Here is a 16,021-nt window from a genome sequence, read left to right on the forward strand (position 1 = left end):
TCTTTTTGAATTTTTATGCTTAAATAGATTTTTGCTGGTTATTGGTGGTCTGGGAGCAGACACTGTCTCTACGGGGATGGGGTAATGAGGGGATGGCAGGGGGAGAGAAGCTGCAGAGAGGTGTGTAAGACTACAACTCTGCTTCCTGGTCCCAACCCTGGATAGTCACGGTTTGGAGGATTTAAGAAAATTGGCCAGATTTCTAGAAATGAGAGCTGCTCCATCCAAAGTGGGATGGATGCCGTCTCTCCCAACAAGACCAGGTTTTCCCCAGAAGCTTTGCCAATTATCTATCATGCACATTCAGTGGACATTAGGCGCTGAAACTGGAAATGGCAAATGTTAAACTCTTCCTGGAGCGATAATAGAGGAGATCTCACGCACATTCAGTGGACATTAGGCGCTGAAACTGGAAATGGCAAATGTTAAACTCTTCTTGGAGTGATACTAGAGGAGATCTCACGTGAATTCAGTGGACAGTCGACGCTGAAACCGGAGATGCCAAATGTTGAACTCTTCCTGGAGTGATAATAGAGGAGATCTCATGCAAATTCAGTGGACATTAGGCGCTGAAACCGGAAATGGCAAATGTTGAACTCTTCCTGGAGTGATAATAGAGGAGATCTCATGCGAATTCAGTGGACATTAGGCGAGGTAACGGTGCCTGCAGCTCCAGTGCAAGTTCGATCTATGGTAGAACGATACTGAAACCGGAAATGCCACATGTTGAACTCTTTCTGGAGCAATAATAGAAGAGATCTCACACAAATTCAGTGGACAGACGACGCTGAAACCGGAAATGCCAAATGTTGAACTCTTTCTGGAGTGATAAAAGCGGAGATCTCATGCAAATTCAGTGGACATTGAACACTGAAACTGGAAATGCCAAATGTTGAACTCTTCCTGGAGTGATAATATGAGTGAAGTAATGGTGCCTGCAGCTCCGGTGCAAGTTCGATCTATGGTAGAGCGATACTGAAACCGGAAATGCCACATGTTGAGTTGAAACTAAAACTGTAAATGCCAAATGTTGAACTTTTCCTGGAGTGATAATAGAGGAGATCTCATGCTAATAGAGCTTGTGCGAATTCAGTGGACAGTTGACACTGAAATCGGAAACGCTAACCTGAGAGGTGGCACACACCTTGACAGCCCGTGAAGTCAGTTAGTGACTATCTAGTGTGTGAATTACATGTAAAAATATTTGGATCTTTGAGAATAAGTTACTGTAATTTCTCAATCCTGAATAATCAAAACTGATACTGAAAAAAACTGATACTCTCATTTCAGAATGGTTGGTTCTGCTTCCACAGTCTCAGAAGGCTACATCTCAGTGGGATGTAATTTCACTGATTAACATCACTTTGAGCAGATGAGTTCCTTAGTGAAATCACCTGCTGGAGTCAGTGGCTGCAAAGAAAACCTGCACCCTCTTGGCCCTTTCTGGAATGTCTTTGGACACCACTGGTCTCTGTGGTTTGGGAAGACCAGATCTTCGTAGGATGCAGAAGGATACGGCCCCTGAATTGTCTTTATGTGCTTTTTCACAAACCTGAAGGAGAGTCCCAGGCCTGGCTATATTATAAGTCAGAATTTATTTTATTGTGTAAAATATTATACATGATTGTATATAACGACACATCATAACAAATCATAACATAACAATAAAAACAGCTATTAAAAATTTTAACATGTGGTGGCATTCATTATACTGTAAAACAGATCATAATTTGCTTTAAAAATATCTGTACTCGAGGATAAGACCACTTGAGGTGGCAAACTATTCTAGATCTTCACTGCTCGGTTACTAAAGAATTTTTTTCTCACATTCAATCTAGATCTATTAACTTCCAAGCACAATTCATGACCTCTAAGGCCAGTATACCTTCTCATTTTAAAAAATAAAATAATATATATATAAATTGTGTGTGTGTATGTATATATATATATATATATATATATATATATATATATATATATATATATATATATATATATATACAATAAAAAAATGTATATATTTCAATAAAATCACCTGGTTCATCTGTCTTCAAGACTTGTGAGGCCTATCCTCATAAGGCAAATTTTTAAATTCTGGAACCAACTTAGTGGCCCTTCTCTGTACTTTCTCTAAAATATTTTTGTCTTTCTGCAAATATGGTGACCATGCCTGCACACAATATTCAAGGTGAGGACGAACGAACGTTTGTATAAAAGAAGAAAGGAGTCTTTGTCAATAAACAAAAACGCCCTTTTTATCATCCCAAGAATTCTATTGGCCTTAGCCGCCGAAAGAGCAATGTGGCGGGAAAAGGATAAGTCCACTCTCTTTCTTCTGAAACCGCTTCTAATTGTTTTTCATTCATAAAATAATCGTAACATGGAGTTTTTATACCAATACGGAGAGCTTTACATTTTCCTTCATTAAACCCAAGTAACCATTCTTCAGACAAAGCCATGAGACTATCTATGTCTGACTGGAGGTCTTCCCCATCAGCTAAAGAAAGGATGGGGTGATACACCTTCGTACAGTTGATCTTCAGTAAGTGTTGAATGTTGAAAGCAGTGACCTGAGCATCTTCATGACACCTGCTATTATATCCACCGACAGACGATGGCGCCACTGCGTAGCTATTTGACAACTCATGTTTTTCCCCTCGACGTCACCCTCATTAAACTAAGTTGTTTTCCCAGTTCTAACTAATTAAACTACTAGATGTCACCAGGCAACACCTTAAAAAAAATACAGTTTGATTTTGTAGGAAACTACAAAATCAAACTTTATCAATCAAACTTATCAAATCAAACTGACTTCATCAACATCATCACCTTATCAGTAACAGCCGATTCCTATAGGATTAATAAAACTGTATTAGTCTAATTAATGTGCTCTTTTTTTGGCACTTTTCGTCTGGTCCTCGGTGATTTCAAAGGGGAGAATGTTTGTCTTTTTGTGTGTCTTTGTACCTCTTTGGACAGTCTCTCTGTGCGAGTCCAGTCAATTTCTGCGGCCTCTGATTGGCTGGACTTGCTATTCCGCTTAAAAATCCTCCGCGGAGATTGGCTGTGTTGGCGCTGACGTCACGCGGCCGAAGAGCTTTTTTTAACTGGAAGTCTCTTCCTGTCAACGACACATGTAGAAGGAGCAGAGTTGAGGACGGCAGCGGTCTTATTTAGCAGGCTCTCGGCTCTTTCTGAGGACATTTCGGCGTGTGTATTCGTCATGGACTCGCTCGGCTCGCGCTAAAGCGGGGACCTCGCGGTGGAAATACGCTCTGAAGAGTCTCTATTCGGCGCTCCGTCCTGACGGAGCCGCGTTGTGTTTGTTTTCTTCACCTGCACTTTTCTGGGACCGAGTCGCCGTTTGGTTCCGTGTCAGTTCACAGACACAGAGGTGGGTTTCGCTGCTTTGTTCTGTGCCGTTAAAGCTGATTTATTGCACTTTTTTTTTTTTTTTTTTTTTTTTTTTTTTGAATACCAGCTGTGATATTTGATAGCCTCTCGTAAATATGACGCTGCGTTCATTTTTTTTCTTTCAAAATAAAAGCTTGTGTGTATTCTGCGTGTCCATGACTTGTGTAATTAGCGGACTTAGCCCGCCGAAATTGAAAGCCTCCTCCCTGTGAAACTTGACGACGGTCAGTGTTGTTTATCCAGGAGTCGCTTTCAGCAGGTCTCCTCTTTGATTGGCCTGCTGGCTGCTCGCTGTAATCAGGCTGTGGTTTGTCCCTCAGAGCATCACTAATGGGCTGACTGAATGCGCCTCTGTGTGTCTGCACTCCCCCCCCCCCAACCAACTCCAGCTCTAATTAGCCTACCTGCCTTTCAACAAAGATTCGGTTTTATCCAGCCATGTCTGCCTGACCAAATTGGGGAGGAAGATTAGAGATCATCATTGCGTTCTGCCTGTCCTCATGTGGTGCAGCTAAATCCTGCAGATCACACAGGCCTGTCCAGTACCAAGTGTTGGGGAAACACAACAGCAACAAGCAATTCGACCCTTGTTCGCATTGTGCTTCACTGCATTAACCTCTTTCAAATGCACTGTTGTTCTGTTAAGAAATTCTCCGTGCAGCTCCACAAAAGCCTGTGATGCATTATTGTTCCTGCTATCAGTTAACAGGCGTCAATCATGAGAGGACCAATGAAGCAACAGCTCACAGACAGAGATCAAGGGCAGATTATTCCACTGCTGGCTTTTAGCAGAACAAGACTCCGAACTGGTTCCACTAATGAGATCGGCTTTTGGTGCAGTTTGTAGAACTGTTTGTAGATCCTCCTGGCGAAGCAAGAAGTTTGTTTACCTGGTTTTTTTGTCCTGAAGAGCTAGAGTACATTAAGTAATCTGAGAATTCTAGGGTTTTCATAAACACTTATTTTCTAGATTAGTTGTCCAGACTGAAGATATTCAGGTTACTGTCAGACAGGCTTTAAAACAGCTTGTGAAATAAACCAGGAAATTTCAACATTGTAGAAGGTGAAATCATGAAATTTGAATACTTAAAAAAAAAAAAAAATGCAGCATGATTAATATATTATCATAAGTAGTTGTCCATAAACTTACATAATGGATTAATTTTTCCAGCTCTGCAACTATTATTATGGTTAATTGTTTTGTAGTTGGGCACAGTCTAACATGACAGCTTAAAGTTACTTTTTTTGTCTGCACATCAATCTGGAAAGCAGTTTTGTTTATATAAATGTTGAGCAGCATGATGGTCAAAGAAGGTCCTTGGTTCAAGACTACCTGTGGTCTGTTCTCCTGATATGTCTGGACGGGCATCTGATGTACAACTTTTTAAATCAAAATGTGGACCCATACATGGTCTATTGTGGTGGCCCAGAGATACAAGATGATTATACCTGGCTAATTGATTGTCAAAGTGTTTAGGATTCTGTTTGACTCACTAACTGGTATTATTATTATTATTATTCACACAAATGCATGATTCAATCTATCTTGAGTCTTGTCTCCACCATATTTAAATGAATAGATTTGTCATATGTACTACAGTCTTGTAGGTGTGACATTTGCAAGAGTCAAATTGTCAACGCGATGTTTTTAGTATGTGTGTTTGTTTTATCAGGGACAATGGTGAATCCTGGAGGCAGCAACCAGCCACCACCAGTGAGCACAGCTTCGCTGTCCTGGAAGCGATGTGCAGGATGCGGAGGTAAAATCGCAGACCGCTTCCTCCTTTACACCATGGACAGCTACTGGCACAGCCGATGTCTCAAGTGCTCATGCTGCCAGGCCCAACTGGGTGAAATAGGCACATCGTGCTACACAAAAAGTGGCATGATCCTTTGTCGAACTGACTATATCAGGTAAGAGAGAGGCCTCCTCTTAAATCCATGTGTTGCTTGAGTTACTTCTGGTTACAGACAATGGTAATTTGTGTTATAATCAGACATTATGTTAAATCACTCTGTTATAATGTTGGTTTTTATGTTTAATTATGTTCAATGAATTGCTAAGAAAAAACATATTTACTTGGTTTTGTTTAAAATGTGCCATGATTTTACTGCGTATCACATTGAATTACACATTCCAGATAAAATTCTTAAACTTTTTTTGTTGCTTACACAACAACATGTTTCTGATGAACACATCTCAAATTGCATGGACATAATTGGGGCTCATTATCATGTCAGGATTATGCTGGAAGAGGTCAAACATGCTGGCGTGGTGACTCAGCACAGTGCAGAATGGTTCTTCTGCAGGCCATCTGCATGTGTAGTGTGCATGTTGTTGTTGTTTGTCAACTCCAGGAGTGAGGTGAGGAGTAACAGTTGCTCTGTAAGGGTGCACATGCGCTGAATTAGGAGTCTTTTTTTTTTATTTTTATTATTATTATTATTTCATCTAATTAGTAATGTTTGTCATTTTTGTAACAGGGAAGAAAAGTCTGTGTTTAATTAGCAGAGTGAGCCTGTTTAAATATTCTAGTAGGTGTGCCAGACACCCAAGCAGATCTTATGGATAACACTCATTCTGGTAATGTGGAGCGGTCTGATGTGGCGGCTCGATTGTTTGCTATTCTGATATGTAGAAGGACATTGCACCGTTTACTAAACAAAAGGCTGAAAGCAAGAGTTGAGATGCTGTACTGAATCATCCAGAGGTATAGGAATAAGTTATTTCAGTGTAGTTTTTCTAACACATTTTCAGTATTTAGTAATTGAACCCATGTATGTTTGTTTTTAACACAGGAACAATTCATTTCTTTTGCATTTGTAAAACTTCATTGCAAATCTGCACAAACATGCAGCACTGTTACTAAATGTGCATGGATAATTTAGAATCTAAAGTGTGCCTGTGCGCTCTCACACCCACCTCATAAAAAGGATGAGGAAGTCAATGGGGTACTTCATTCATAATGGGACTGTAACGTAATTAAAACTGGAAGGGGAAGAAAATGTGGTACACCTTTCCACTTGTAATGAGAGCACACTTGGTGGAAGAGTTAAAACGCATATTATGGAACCATGCGATCTTTGTAGAGATAAAGAGTTGAGTGGGGGTGTGTGTGGGGGGGGGGGGGCAGCGAAACATGTGACAGTGAGCTTACACAATTAAATGCTTTAATTATAGTCCCCCTCCATTTCCTTTAGTCCTGATGGGTTTTATCTAATGAGATCTGGTCCCTGGCTTGTATCTGCACCCAATGACGTGTCCGAAATGAAAAAGAGCCACACTGCAAACAAAACATTTAATTAACCAAATTGGCTTTTGAGAGACAACAGGAGAGATAGAGAAGAGGGATTATTGCAAAGGCCATTTGCTGCTGGAGTCCCCCCCCCCCCCCCGTCATTTTAAAGAGGCAGACTCATTTTTGTAATAGATTATAAACTCCTCACATAACATAGGACTAGATATACAGCTATAGCTCCACACTGATATTAATGCAAGTGATAAGAAAATGCTAATCTGATTGATCCGTTCAGATGAGTAGGAATGCATCACATCACGCCTGTAATTGGATGTATGCCTGGCCTGGGATGATACCCATCTCTCATCAATCTAGTAGGAAAATTCACATGCCACAAACATCACAGGGCAAGAACCATCTCTCCAGCAACCGAAAGCTTTCCCCAGCTTTAATGTCAGACTTAATGCCGAAGTTGCTTTTGGTGTCGGGGTCATGTTGTTTTAAGCTGGAGGTGATATTATTTCTGTGGGCTGCTAGTAGAGGGGGAATTAATTTACTTGTGGCAGCTGGATTCAGGGAGAATGCTGTCTCCTTAATTGAATAAGCCTAGGTAATTAAATGGAACTTTTCCAATAGAATGTGTGAGGTAAATCTAATAGTTGGTTATTTAATATCACTTTGAAGTCTGCCCACTCAAGCACTATGACAGCACAAGAGAATGTGAACTATTAGGCTTGGAGAACCCGGGATCTCAGAAATTAATTAAATCGCATGCAATTTAGGGGAAACGTTTATCTTGATTTGTCATAACGGAATTAATTCAAGGCCTTCAATTCACTCGGGGCCAGATCTGTTACTCTGAATTAACCAAGTGTAATTTGGCTGAGCCCCCCCACCCCTTACACAAACCACCCATCCCCCTCCTCAGAAAACACGTGTGTATATAATGAACACAGCTCCACACACGCCCTCTCTCATCCTTGCTCCCCCCCCACCCCCATCCTGTCCCTAATGCAGCGCTTGCCATTATGCAAAGCCCCGCTTCAGTATCAATATGGCCTTGTGCTTTTAAGGTGCTTTGGCTGCTGATGTAGAGAGGCATTTTTAATGGACTGTGTTGCAGAAATCATTGTTGTGGGGTAATTTTACCCTACTCAAAGGCCTTGGTGAATGAGCTCTGCATTTACCACACAGTCTCGCAGCAAACCATGCTATATTTCACGTGGCAGTCAGCACTGAAATGAAATCCAATAGTCATTGTCTGTCGACACTAGAAATTTCCAAATGTACGTTTGTGTTTCTGATTTAATTAATGCAAAGATGCAAGTTGGAGGTTTTCACAGAGACAGACTAATCGGGATAAAACACTATCCTGTCTGAAGTATGAACAACATGGAAGAGACAAACTTTTTTCTTTTTTTTTGTAAGCGAGGAAAAGCTGAAACCAGATGTCATTGTATTTAAGGAGTCTCTTGGCCTTAATTACAGTGACCTGGGGTGTGTCTTTCACCTCAGTGTTCCAGTTCACTGACAGAAGAGCCCATTAGTGTCCAAGTTCAACTGATACAGCAACTTAATTGAGCGCCTAAAGGTGAAGGGCTGTCCTCTGGTAAAGTAATGTGGTGTGATTACAGTGGTAAAAGTGAACTGCACTCTTTGTTTCAGTGTCTTTCAGAAGCATTCATGCACAGGCATATTGGGGAAAAATTCCTATGTTATTAAACATGTACACAAGTAACACACTTCCACTACTGGTGAGCAGTATAGTGATGGAAATTTGGAATATGGAAATTTACACGTTTTGAAATGTGTCAGTACCTTCATAGTGAGAGTCCCATTTTTATTCCTTCACTGGTCATATGTGTCACTTCTATCTGATACAAATTAGAGAATTATGGGTAAACTGTGGAGTTGGATTTATACATCTCAAAACTTTGAATTATAGCACATAGAAATAAGATGCTATGCTAATGGACTGAAAACTCCTGGTGTCTTCTGTGCAGCACTTAGCAGTAGTCTTTGTGGTTCTGCCACCTTTGGCAAACAAAGGGTGAGCGACACATGACATCAGTGCAGCTTTGCAGTAATAACACGGCTCAGTTTTAATAATAAATAAAATAACTCAAATCCTCCACACCACCACCACAAAAGTAAGCACTCAAATGGTCAAAGATGTAAATTAAATTTGGTGTGAGGTTGCTAGTCTAAGCATGAGGTGCATTTATTTAAAAGTGAAGAAAGGCATTTCCTGCACTTTTGGCTTTAACTGAAGATCATAATTCAATGTTTGTTTGTTTTTTTGTTTTGTTTTTTAAACAAAAAAAAGCATTTCCTATTAAGTTGATGCAGTCATTCTTTGTGCAATCCTATGATCACTGTGTAAGGCTTGATCATTGGCTAAAAAAGATGCCTATCACCTATGCCATAGGTATTAAAGGCGCTGCGGTGGTTTGAATCATATTTATCTAATAGATTACAATTTGTTCATGTAAATGGGGAATCTTCTTCACAGACTAAGGTTAATTATGGAGTTCCACAAGGTTCTGTGCTAGGACCAATTTTATTCACTTTATACATGCTTCCCTTAGGCAGTATTATTAGACGGCATTGCTTAAATTTTCATTGTTACGCAGATGATACCCAGCTTTATCTATCCATGAAGCCAGAGGACACACACCAATTAGCTAAACTGCAGGATTGTCTTACAGACATAAAGACATGGATGACCTCTAATTTCCTGCTTTTAAACTCAGATAAAACTGAAGTTATTGTACTTGGCCCCACAAATCTTAGAAACATGGTGTCTAACCAGATCCTTACTCTGGATGGCATTACCCTGACCTCTAGTAATACTGTGAGAAATCTTGGAGTCATTTTTGATCAGGATATGTCATTCAATGCGCATATTAAACAAATATGTAGGACTGCTTTTTTGCATTTGCGCAATATCTCTAAAATTAGAAAGGTCTTGTCTCAGAGTGACGCTGAAAAACTAATTCATGCATTTATTTCCTCTAGGCTGGACTATTGTAATTCATTATTATCAGGTTGTCCTAAAAGTTCCCTGATAAGCCTTCAGTTAATTCAAAATGCTGCAGCTAGAGTACTAACGAGGACTAGTAGGAGAGAGCATATCTCACCCATATTGGCCTCTCTTCATTGGCTTCCTGTTAATTCTAGAATAAAATTTAAAATTCTTCTTCTTACTTATAAGGTTTTGAATAATCAGGTCCCATCTTATCTTAGGGACCTCATAGTACCATATCACCCCAATAGAGCGCTTCGCTCTCAGACTGCAGGCTTACTTGTAGTTCCTAGGGTTTGTAAGAGTAGAATGGGAGGCAGAGCCTTCAGCTTTCAGGCTCCTCTCCTGTGGAACCAGCTCCCAATTCGGATCAGGGAGACAGACACCCTCTCTACTTTTAAGATTAGGCTTAAAACTTTCCTTTTTGCTAAAGCTTATAGTTAGGGCTGGATCAGGTGACCCTGAACCATCCCTTAGTTATGCTGCTATAGACTTAGACTGCTGGGGGGTTCCCATGATGCACTGAGTGTTTCTTTCTCTTTTTGCTCTGTATGCACCACTCTGCATTTAATCATTAGTGATTGATCTCTGCTCCCCTCCACAGCATGTCTTTTTCCTGGTTCTCTCCCTCAGCCCCAACCAGTCCCAGCAGAAGACTGCCCCTCCCTGAGCCTGGTTCTGCTGGAGGTTTCTTCCTGTTAAAATGGAGTTTTTCCTTTCCACTGTCGCCAAGTGCTTGCTCACAGGGGGTCGTTTTGACCGTTGGGGTTTTTCCATAATTATTGTATGGCCTTGCCTTACAATATAAAGCGCCTTGGGGCAACTGTTTGTTGTGATTTGGCGCTATATAAATAAAATTGATTGATTGATCACAGAAATTAAAATGTATGTATATCCCATAGAAAAAGCCCATGAGCTTATCACAGAATATTCAAAGAGTGGGAGTACTTGATTTCAGCAAAACTATCACCCACCCACCCACAAAAAACCAAACACACGCTGCACAGGCTCAACGTGTTTCAGTATAAGCAAAATTGAATGTGCTTATTTAGTGACAGAATATCTCCACTCATCACATCACGGATCTCGGAGCTGAAGAAGTTGCCTTCCTTTTTGTCTTGAATATTTAACTCCAGCTTAATCAAATCTGAGTCAGGCTGGTGCTCTGTGTCTGAATGAGAATAAACAAGCACCGCAGCAGAAATGCTTCCTGCATGAATACACCCACATCCGGTGCATTCGCTCGGCAACAGGTGACATGACTTGCTGCAGTTGCATGCTGGAGCTGCTCCTGTGATGCATATCTTTTCTTGCATGCAGTGTGAAAGTCGCAACCTGGTCACATGTGTGCTAACATAAAAATAGACATTCCACAGCCGTTACATGTGCGCAAGCGCATATGGTGTGTAACGGCCGATACGACCCTCACCTGAAATGCATGTCTTGTGGAAGTACTGTGCAAGGTTGGACCTGGTTGCACGTGCACTGAAATAAATATCAAGACACTTGACAGCCGACGCACACAGACAGCGGATCTGCTGTGCACTCGGCTTTACTCGTGTTGCTCTGTTTTAACAAGTGGTTCACCCATTCAAACAGCACCTCGTGTCATGTGATCATGGAGGATACAGTGTACGAGAAAAGAAGTCTGTATTCCAGGAGTGAAGAGTGGGGAGGTTATATTTATTTAGTGAAAAAAGTGTCTACATCTGTAGTTATCAGATACGAATGTCTGACACCTTCTATTGAAAGCCCATGTTTACGGTATCCTGTAATATATTTATACTATTTCTCTCTCTTCTGTCTTTTCTAAATTTTAAATTCTAAAATGGGTGAGAAGGCAGCTTTGATGCACGTAGATTTCTTTGGTGGGAGAAGGATGCTTGCTTCCTTACCCAAATTTCATGAACACAACAATGTCTAAGCAAAAGCTATATGTTGATTCTGCCATCGTGTTTGTCCCAGTGAAAGAGCAGACTTGGCAGCGTTGTGACGACTGTCTCCAGTTAATTAGTTTCTGAAATTGAGTTTTGATGGAGCCTTTCCAAATGATGCCAAGACAAAATTTGCTTCCGCCTCAGCTGTCTCATTGAAAGCCATTTTTGTGGCTGTCTGCAAAGAGCTCTCACTTGTTTGTCAATATGTCTTGCAATTCCAGTTTAAGCTGGAATGTACGGCGTGTTCGCTTCCTCTTTCTTTGTGTGAATTTGTTAAATACTTCTCAAAAATTGTCTGCTACAAGATATGAAGGCAAAAATGTCATTGCTGTAATGCTTTCCTCTTGTTTCCTTGTTATTTTTAAGTCCAACAACTTTATCTGATTCACGCACTGGTTTTAACCACTCCCCCTTCTCCTATTCTTTTTCCATCCCTCTCTCCGGAGCATGTCAGATGCCGTGGTCTTATTTGATTGCTTAGGAAAAGTGCAGTGATAGAGCAAACACCCGGTGAGATATGATGACAAATGGGTCCAGATCCCAGTAAATTACTTTCTGCTCAAATCGAAATTTCATTCAGTTTGCTGCTCACTGAGATGAAGTAATCTAAATTGTGGACTCAGAAGGAAGATAGAAGGGAAGCTGGAGCCAGCATTTCATTATCAAGAGGCAGAGGGGGGAGAAAGAGGGAGAAGGTTAGGGACGAAAGAGATGAGCAGAAGCAAATCTAAAGTGTTGACACCATGATTGAAAAGGTTAACCGATGCACATTATATATCAACCCGAGTAGCTACAGGCTTCTAATGGAAACACGGCACTGACAGAGCATTCACAAGAGTCCTAATGGCAAAAGCACTATGTCTCCGCCTGGAAGTACAATGAAATCCTCTTTCGTCCTGATTGCTTATGTTCCACGTTATTATTAGGTTGCAGAAAATATGCACCAAAAGTAATATGCAGTGCTGGATGCTTCTAGAGACCAGAGGACATTTCATTTTCTTGTTGCTATCACGTGGAATTTTTTTGTGCGTGCATGTACACACATTTTGTTTTTGTTTTTTTTTCCCCCCCTGCCCCATGAAATGCATTCCCCCTGATTTTGTTTTAATCTATGCATTGCGTTCATTTAATACCACATTGAAGCACTTTTGCAATGGATTTCAGGATTCAGTATATAGTTTGCTTGCAGTCCTGCACCCAGCAGCCATGGCAGTCTGGATACCTCAGTCTGTTTCATGGTGGTTCCACAATAACACTTGCTCTTTCTTTCTTCTTCTTCAGATTATTTGGAAACAGTGGCGCCTGCAGTGCTTGCGGTCAGTCCATTCCAGCTAGCGAACTGGTGATGAGGGCGCAGGGCAATGTGTACCATCTGAAGGTAACCCTACCAAGGTGTCCTAATTGAAAATCTTATAGCCCGGTCACACGGCATACGATGATTCCTGAACGAAGGGAAAAAGTAAAAAAAAAAGTCACAAATCGTTGCGAAACGGTAGATGAACGAGCTTTACCGCTAAATAGCCTGCAAATCAAGAGCGCAAAAGGAACAAAAGAGAAACAAAACCGAAGCTAACGTTGATCTTGACGCTTTAAACAAAACGCACTTGGAGGCACTGCTGGAGCATTGTGCATCTGCATCTGGACTTGGTGCTGGATGGAGCTCAGCTGCAAACAGAAGCGCGTGATCTGACCCACTGTGGAGATCTGTGCGCACGTCTGTGGATCCACTTGCTTTGGTTCCTCTTCCAGAACAAAAGAGGGATCATCTCCTTCATCAGAATCCTCACTGTCTGGGTCAGACTCTGACGACACGCTGCATGCTCCATCTTGCTCCGATTTAAAAATAAATAAATAAACTGAAGCGCTTGCTCAACATTCATAAGACGCCTCATTTTTACAAAAAAAAAACAAAAAACCACCACACATGCTAAATACTCCACCAAAATTATACACACTGTAAACACACCAAATATTTCTCAAATCACTCTAATCTGATTCAGTAGATTCTCACAAATCCATCAAGACCAAGCATTCATGATATGCACACTCTTAAGGCTATGAAATTAGGCTATTAATAAAAAAAAAAAGTAGAAAGGGGGGTGTTTTGCACTGGTGCTAGTAACAAAATAATTACTTGCACCAAAAAATAAGTTACTTGCACAACCAAAAGTCACTTTAGTCACTTTCACACCGGGCCCACTTCGTGTTGCTTCTTCCTGTGGCATCATGACGACGCAGGAATTTCTGCATCAGGTGTGCGCAGCAGGGGGCGGAGAGGAGGTGAGAATGCAGCCTGCAGGTTCTCTGCACAGAGGAATCAGAGTGTGCAGTTTGGCTGCAGACAGACTGTGCACTCTGACTTCTCTTCTAGTTTATATTTGTTCTTGTGCTGAGCTGCAGGTCTGCGCTCTGAGTTCTGTTATAGTTTATCTTTCCTCCTGTGACAGCGAGATGCGTGCGTGTGAACGAACCGTCCGTGAGTAAGTGTGGAGATGTCCTGTGTCTGGTAGTCTGTGAGCAGGACTTGCGTCCTTTTTTTTTTTTTAAACACAGTGAGAGAGTTTGAGCGGAGAGCAAGGAACTAACAGCCTGCAGCCAGACAGTTTTTTTTTTTTTTTTTTTTCACGTGTGCGCATGAATGAATCATCACAGCAACTCGAGTCATAAAACACACGCAGGGAAGACGAAGACACACACTGGAATTTTTTTTTTTCCCTTATTTATTCCTTTATTGGTTCATTCTACTGGTTTTGTAGTTGATAAAACTAAAGTTACTTGCACCAGTGTTAGTGGGGTATAAAATTATGTGCACTGCTCGAATAATATGTGCACAAACTAGCACATGCACGTACTATTTCGAGCCCTGTGTTGACATTTTCACCAGGTGTCAGTAACGACTCAATTCAATCAATCAATCAATCAACTTTTTTCTTGTATAGCGCCAAATCACAACAAACAGTTGCCCCAAGGCGCTCCACATTGCAAGGCAAGGCCATACAATAATTATGAAACACAGTCTACGTCTAAAGCAACATAACCAAGGGATGGTCCAGGGTCACCCGATCCAGCCCTAACTATAAGCCTTAGCGAAAAGGAAAGTTTTAAGCCTAATCTTAAAAGTAGAGAGGGTATCTGTCTCCCTGATCTGAATTGGGAGCTGGTTCCACAGGAGAGGAGCCTGAAAGCTGAAGGCTCTGCCTCCCATTCTACTCTTACAAACCCTAGGAACTACAAGTAAGCCCGCAGTCTGAGAGCGAAGCGCTCTAATGGGGTAATATGGTACTACGAGGTCCCTAAGATAAGATGGGACCTGATTATTCAAAACCTTATAAGTAAGAAGAAGAATTTTAAATTCTATTCTAGCATTAACAGGAAGCCAATGAAGGGAGGCCAACACGGGTGAGATATGCTCTCTCCTGCTAGTCCCCGTCAGTACTCTAGCTGCAGCATTCTGAACCAACTGAAGGCTTTTTAGGGAACTTTTAGGACAACCTGATAATAATGAATTACAATAGTCCAGCCTAGAGGAAACAAATGCATGAATTAGTTTTTCAGCATCACTCTGAGACAAGACCTTTCTGATTTTAGAGATATTGCGTAAATGCAAAAAGGCAGTCCTACATATTTGTTTAATATGCGCTTTGAATGACATATCCTGATCAAAAATAACTCCAAGATTTCTCACAGTATTACTAGAGATCAGGGAAATGCCATCCAGAGTAACGATCTGGTTAGACACCATGCTTCTAAGATTTGTGGGGCCAAGTACAATAACTTCAGTTTTATCTGAGTTTAAAAGCAGGAAATTAGAGGTCATCCATGTCTTTATGTCTGTAAGACAATCCTGCAGTTTAGCTAATTGGTGTGTGTCCTCTGGCTTCATGGATAGATAAAGCTGGGTATCATCTGCGTAACAATGAAAATTTAAGCAATACCGTCTAATAATACTGCCCAAGGGAAGCATGTATAAAGTGAATAAAATTGGTCCTAGCACAGAACCTTGTGGAACTCCATAATTAACTTTAGTCTGTGAAGAAGATTCCCCATTTACATGAACAAACTGTAATCTATTAGACAAATATGATTCAAACCACCGCAGCGCAATGCCTTAATCCATACATACAAAGAAATCAAACTATAGATGTAGGCAAGTCCAACAAAAAGGTAACATGACAAGTAGAATTTCACAATGTAAATATCGCATCAGATACCACTTGGTTATGTCCTTTGGGTACCCAAGTGCTGTACATCTCATTTTTGCCCCAACAAAACGGCAACTTTCAAGGCCAAAACACACTGAACCACTAAGTTACTCTGTCAGCCAACTAGTTATTGTTAGGTGGCAGCTAATTAGTTATTGTTTTAACTTTGAGATATAGGTGGCAGGTTGTTGTCCCACAATGCAA

General features: G+C 41.0%; 1 protein-coding gene across 3 annotated transcripts in view; it reads left to right on the forward strand.

Moving 5' to 3' along the window:
• Positions 1-3,113: 3,113 nt before the first annotated feature.
• lmo4b (LIM domain only 4b) overlaps positions 3,114-16,021 on the forward strand; it is a 35,807-nt gene continuing 22,899 nt past the window's right edge. The window contains exons 1-3 of one of the 3 annotated variants that reach the window (XR_004563259.1): positions 3,114-3,394; positions 5,088-5,328; positions 12,897-12,993. Coding sequence is in view for 1 of the 3 variants with exons in the window: in XM_034180713.1 (XP_034036604.1) it covers positions 5,093-5,328; positions 12,897-12,993 (333 nt within the window). In the remaining 2 variants the exon portion in view is untranslated. Of the gene's footprint in view, positions 3,395-3,967; positions 3,990-5,087; positions 5,329-12,896; positions 12,994-16,021 lie in introns of those variants that run through there. The other 2 variants (XM_034180713.1, XR_004563260.1) reach the window with 2 other exon arrangements.

Source organism: Thalassophryne amazonica, chromosome 10 (assembly GCF_902500255.1).
Source record: "Thalassophryne amazonica chromosome 10, fThaAma1.1, whole genome shotgun sequence".
NCBI lineage: Eukaryota > Metazoa > Chordata > Actinopteri > Batrachoidiformes > Batrachoididae > Thalassophryne > Thalassophryne amazonica.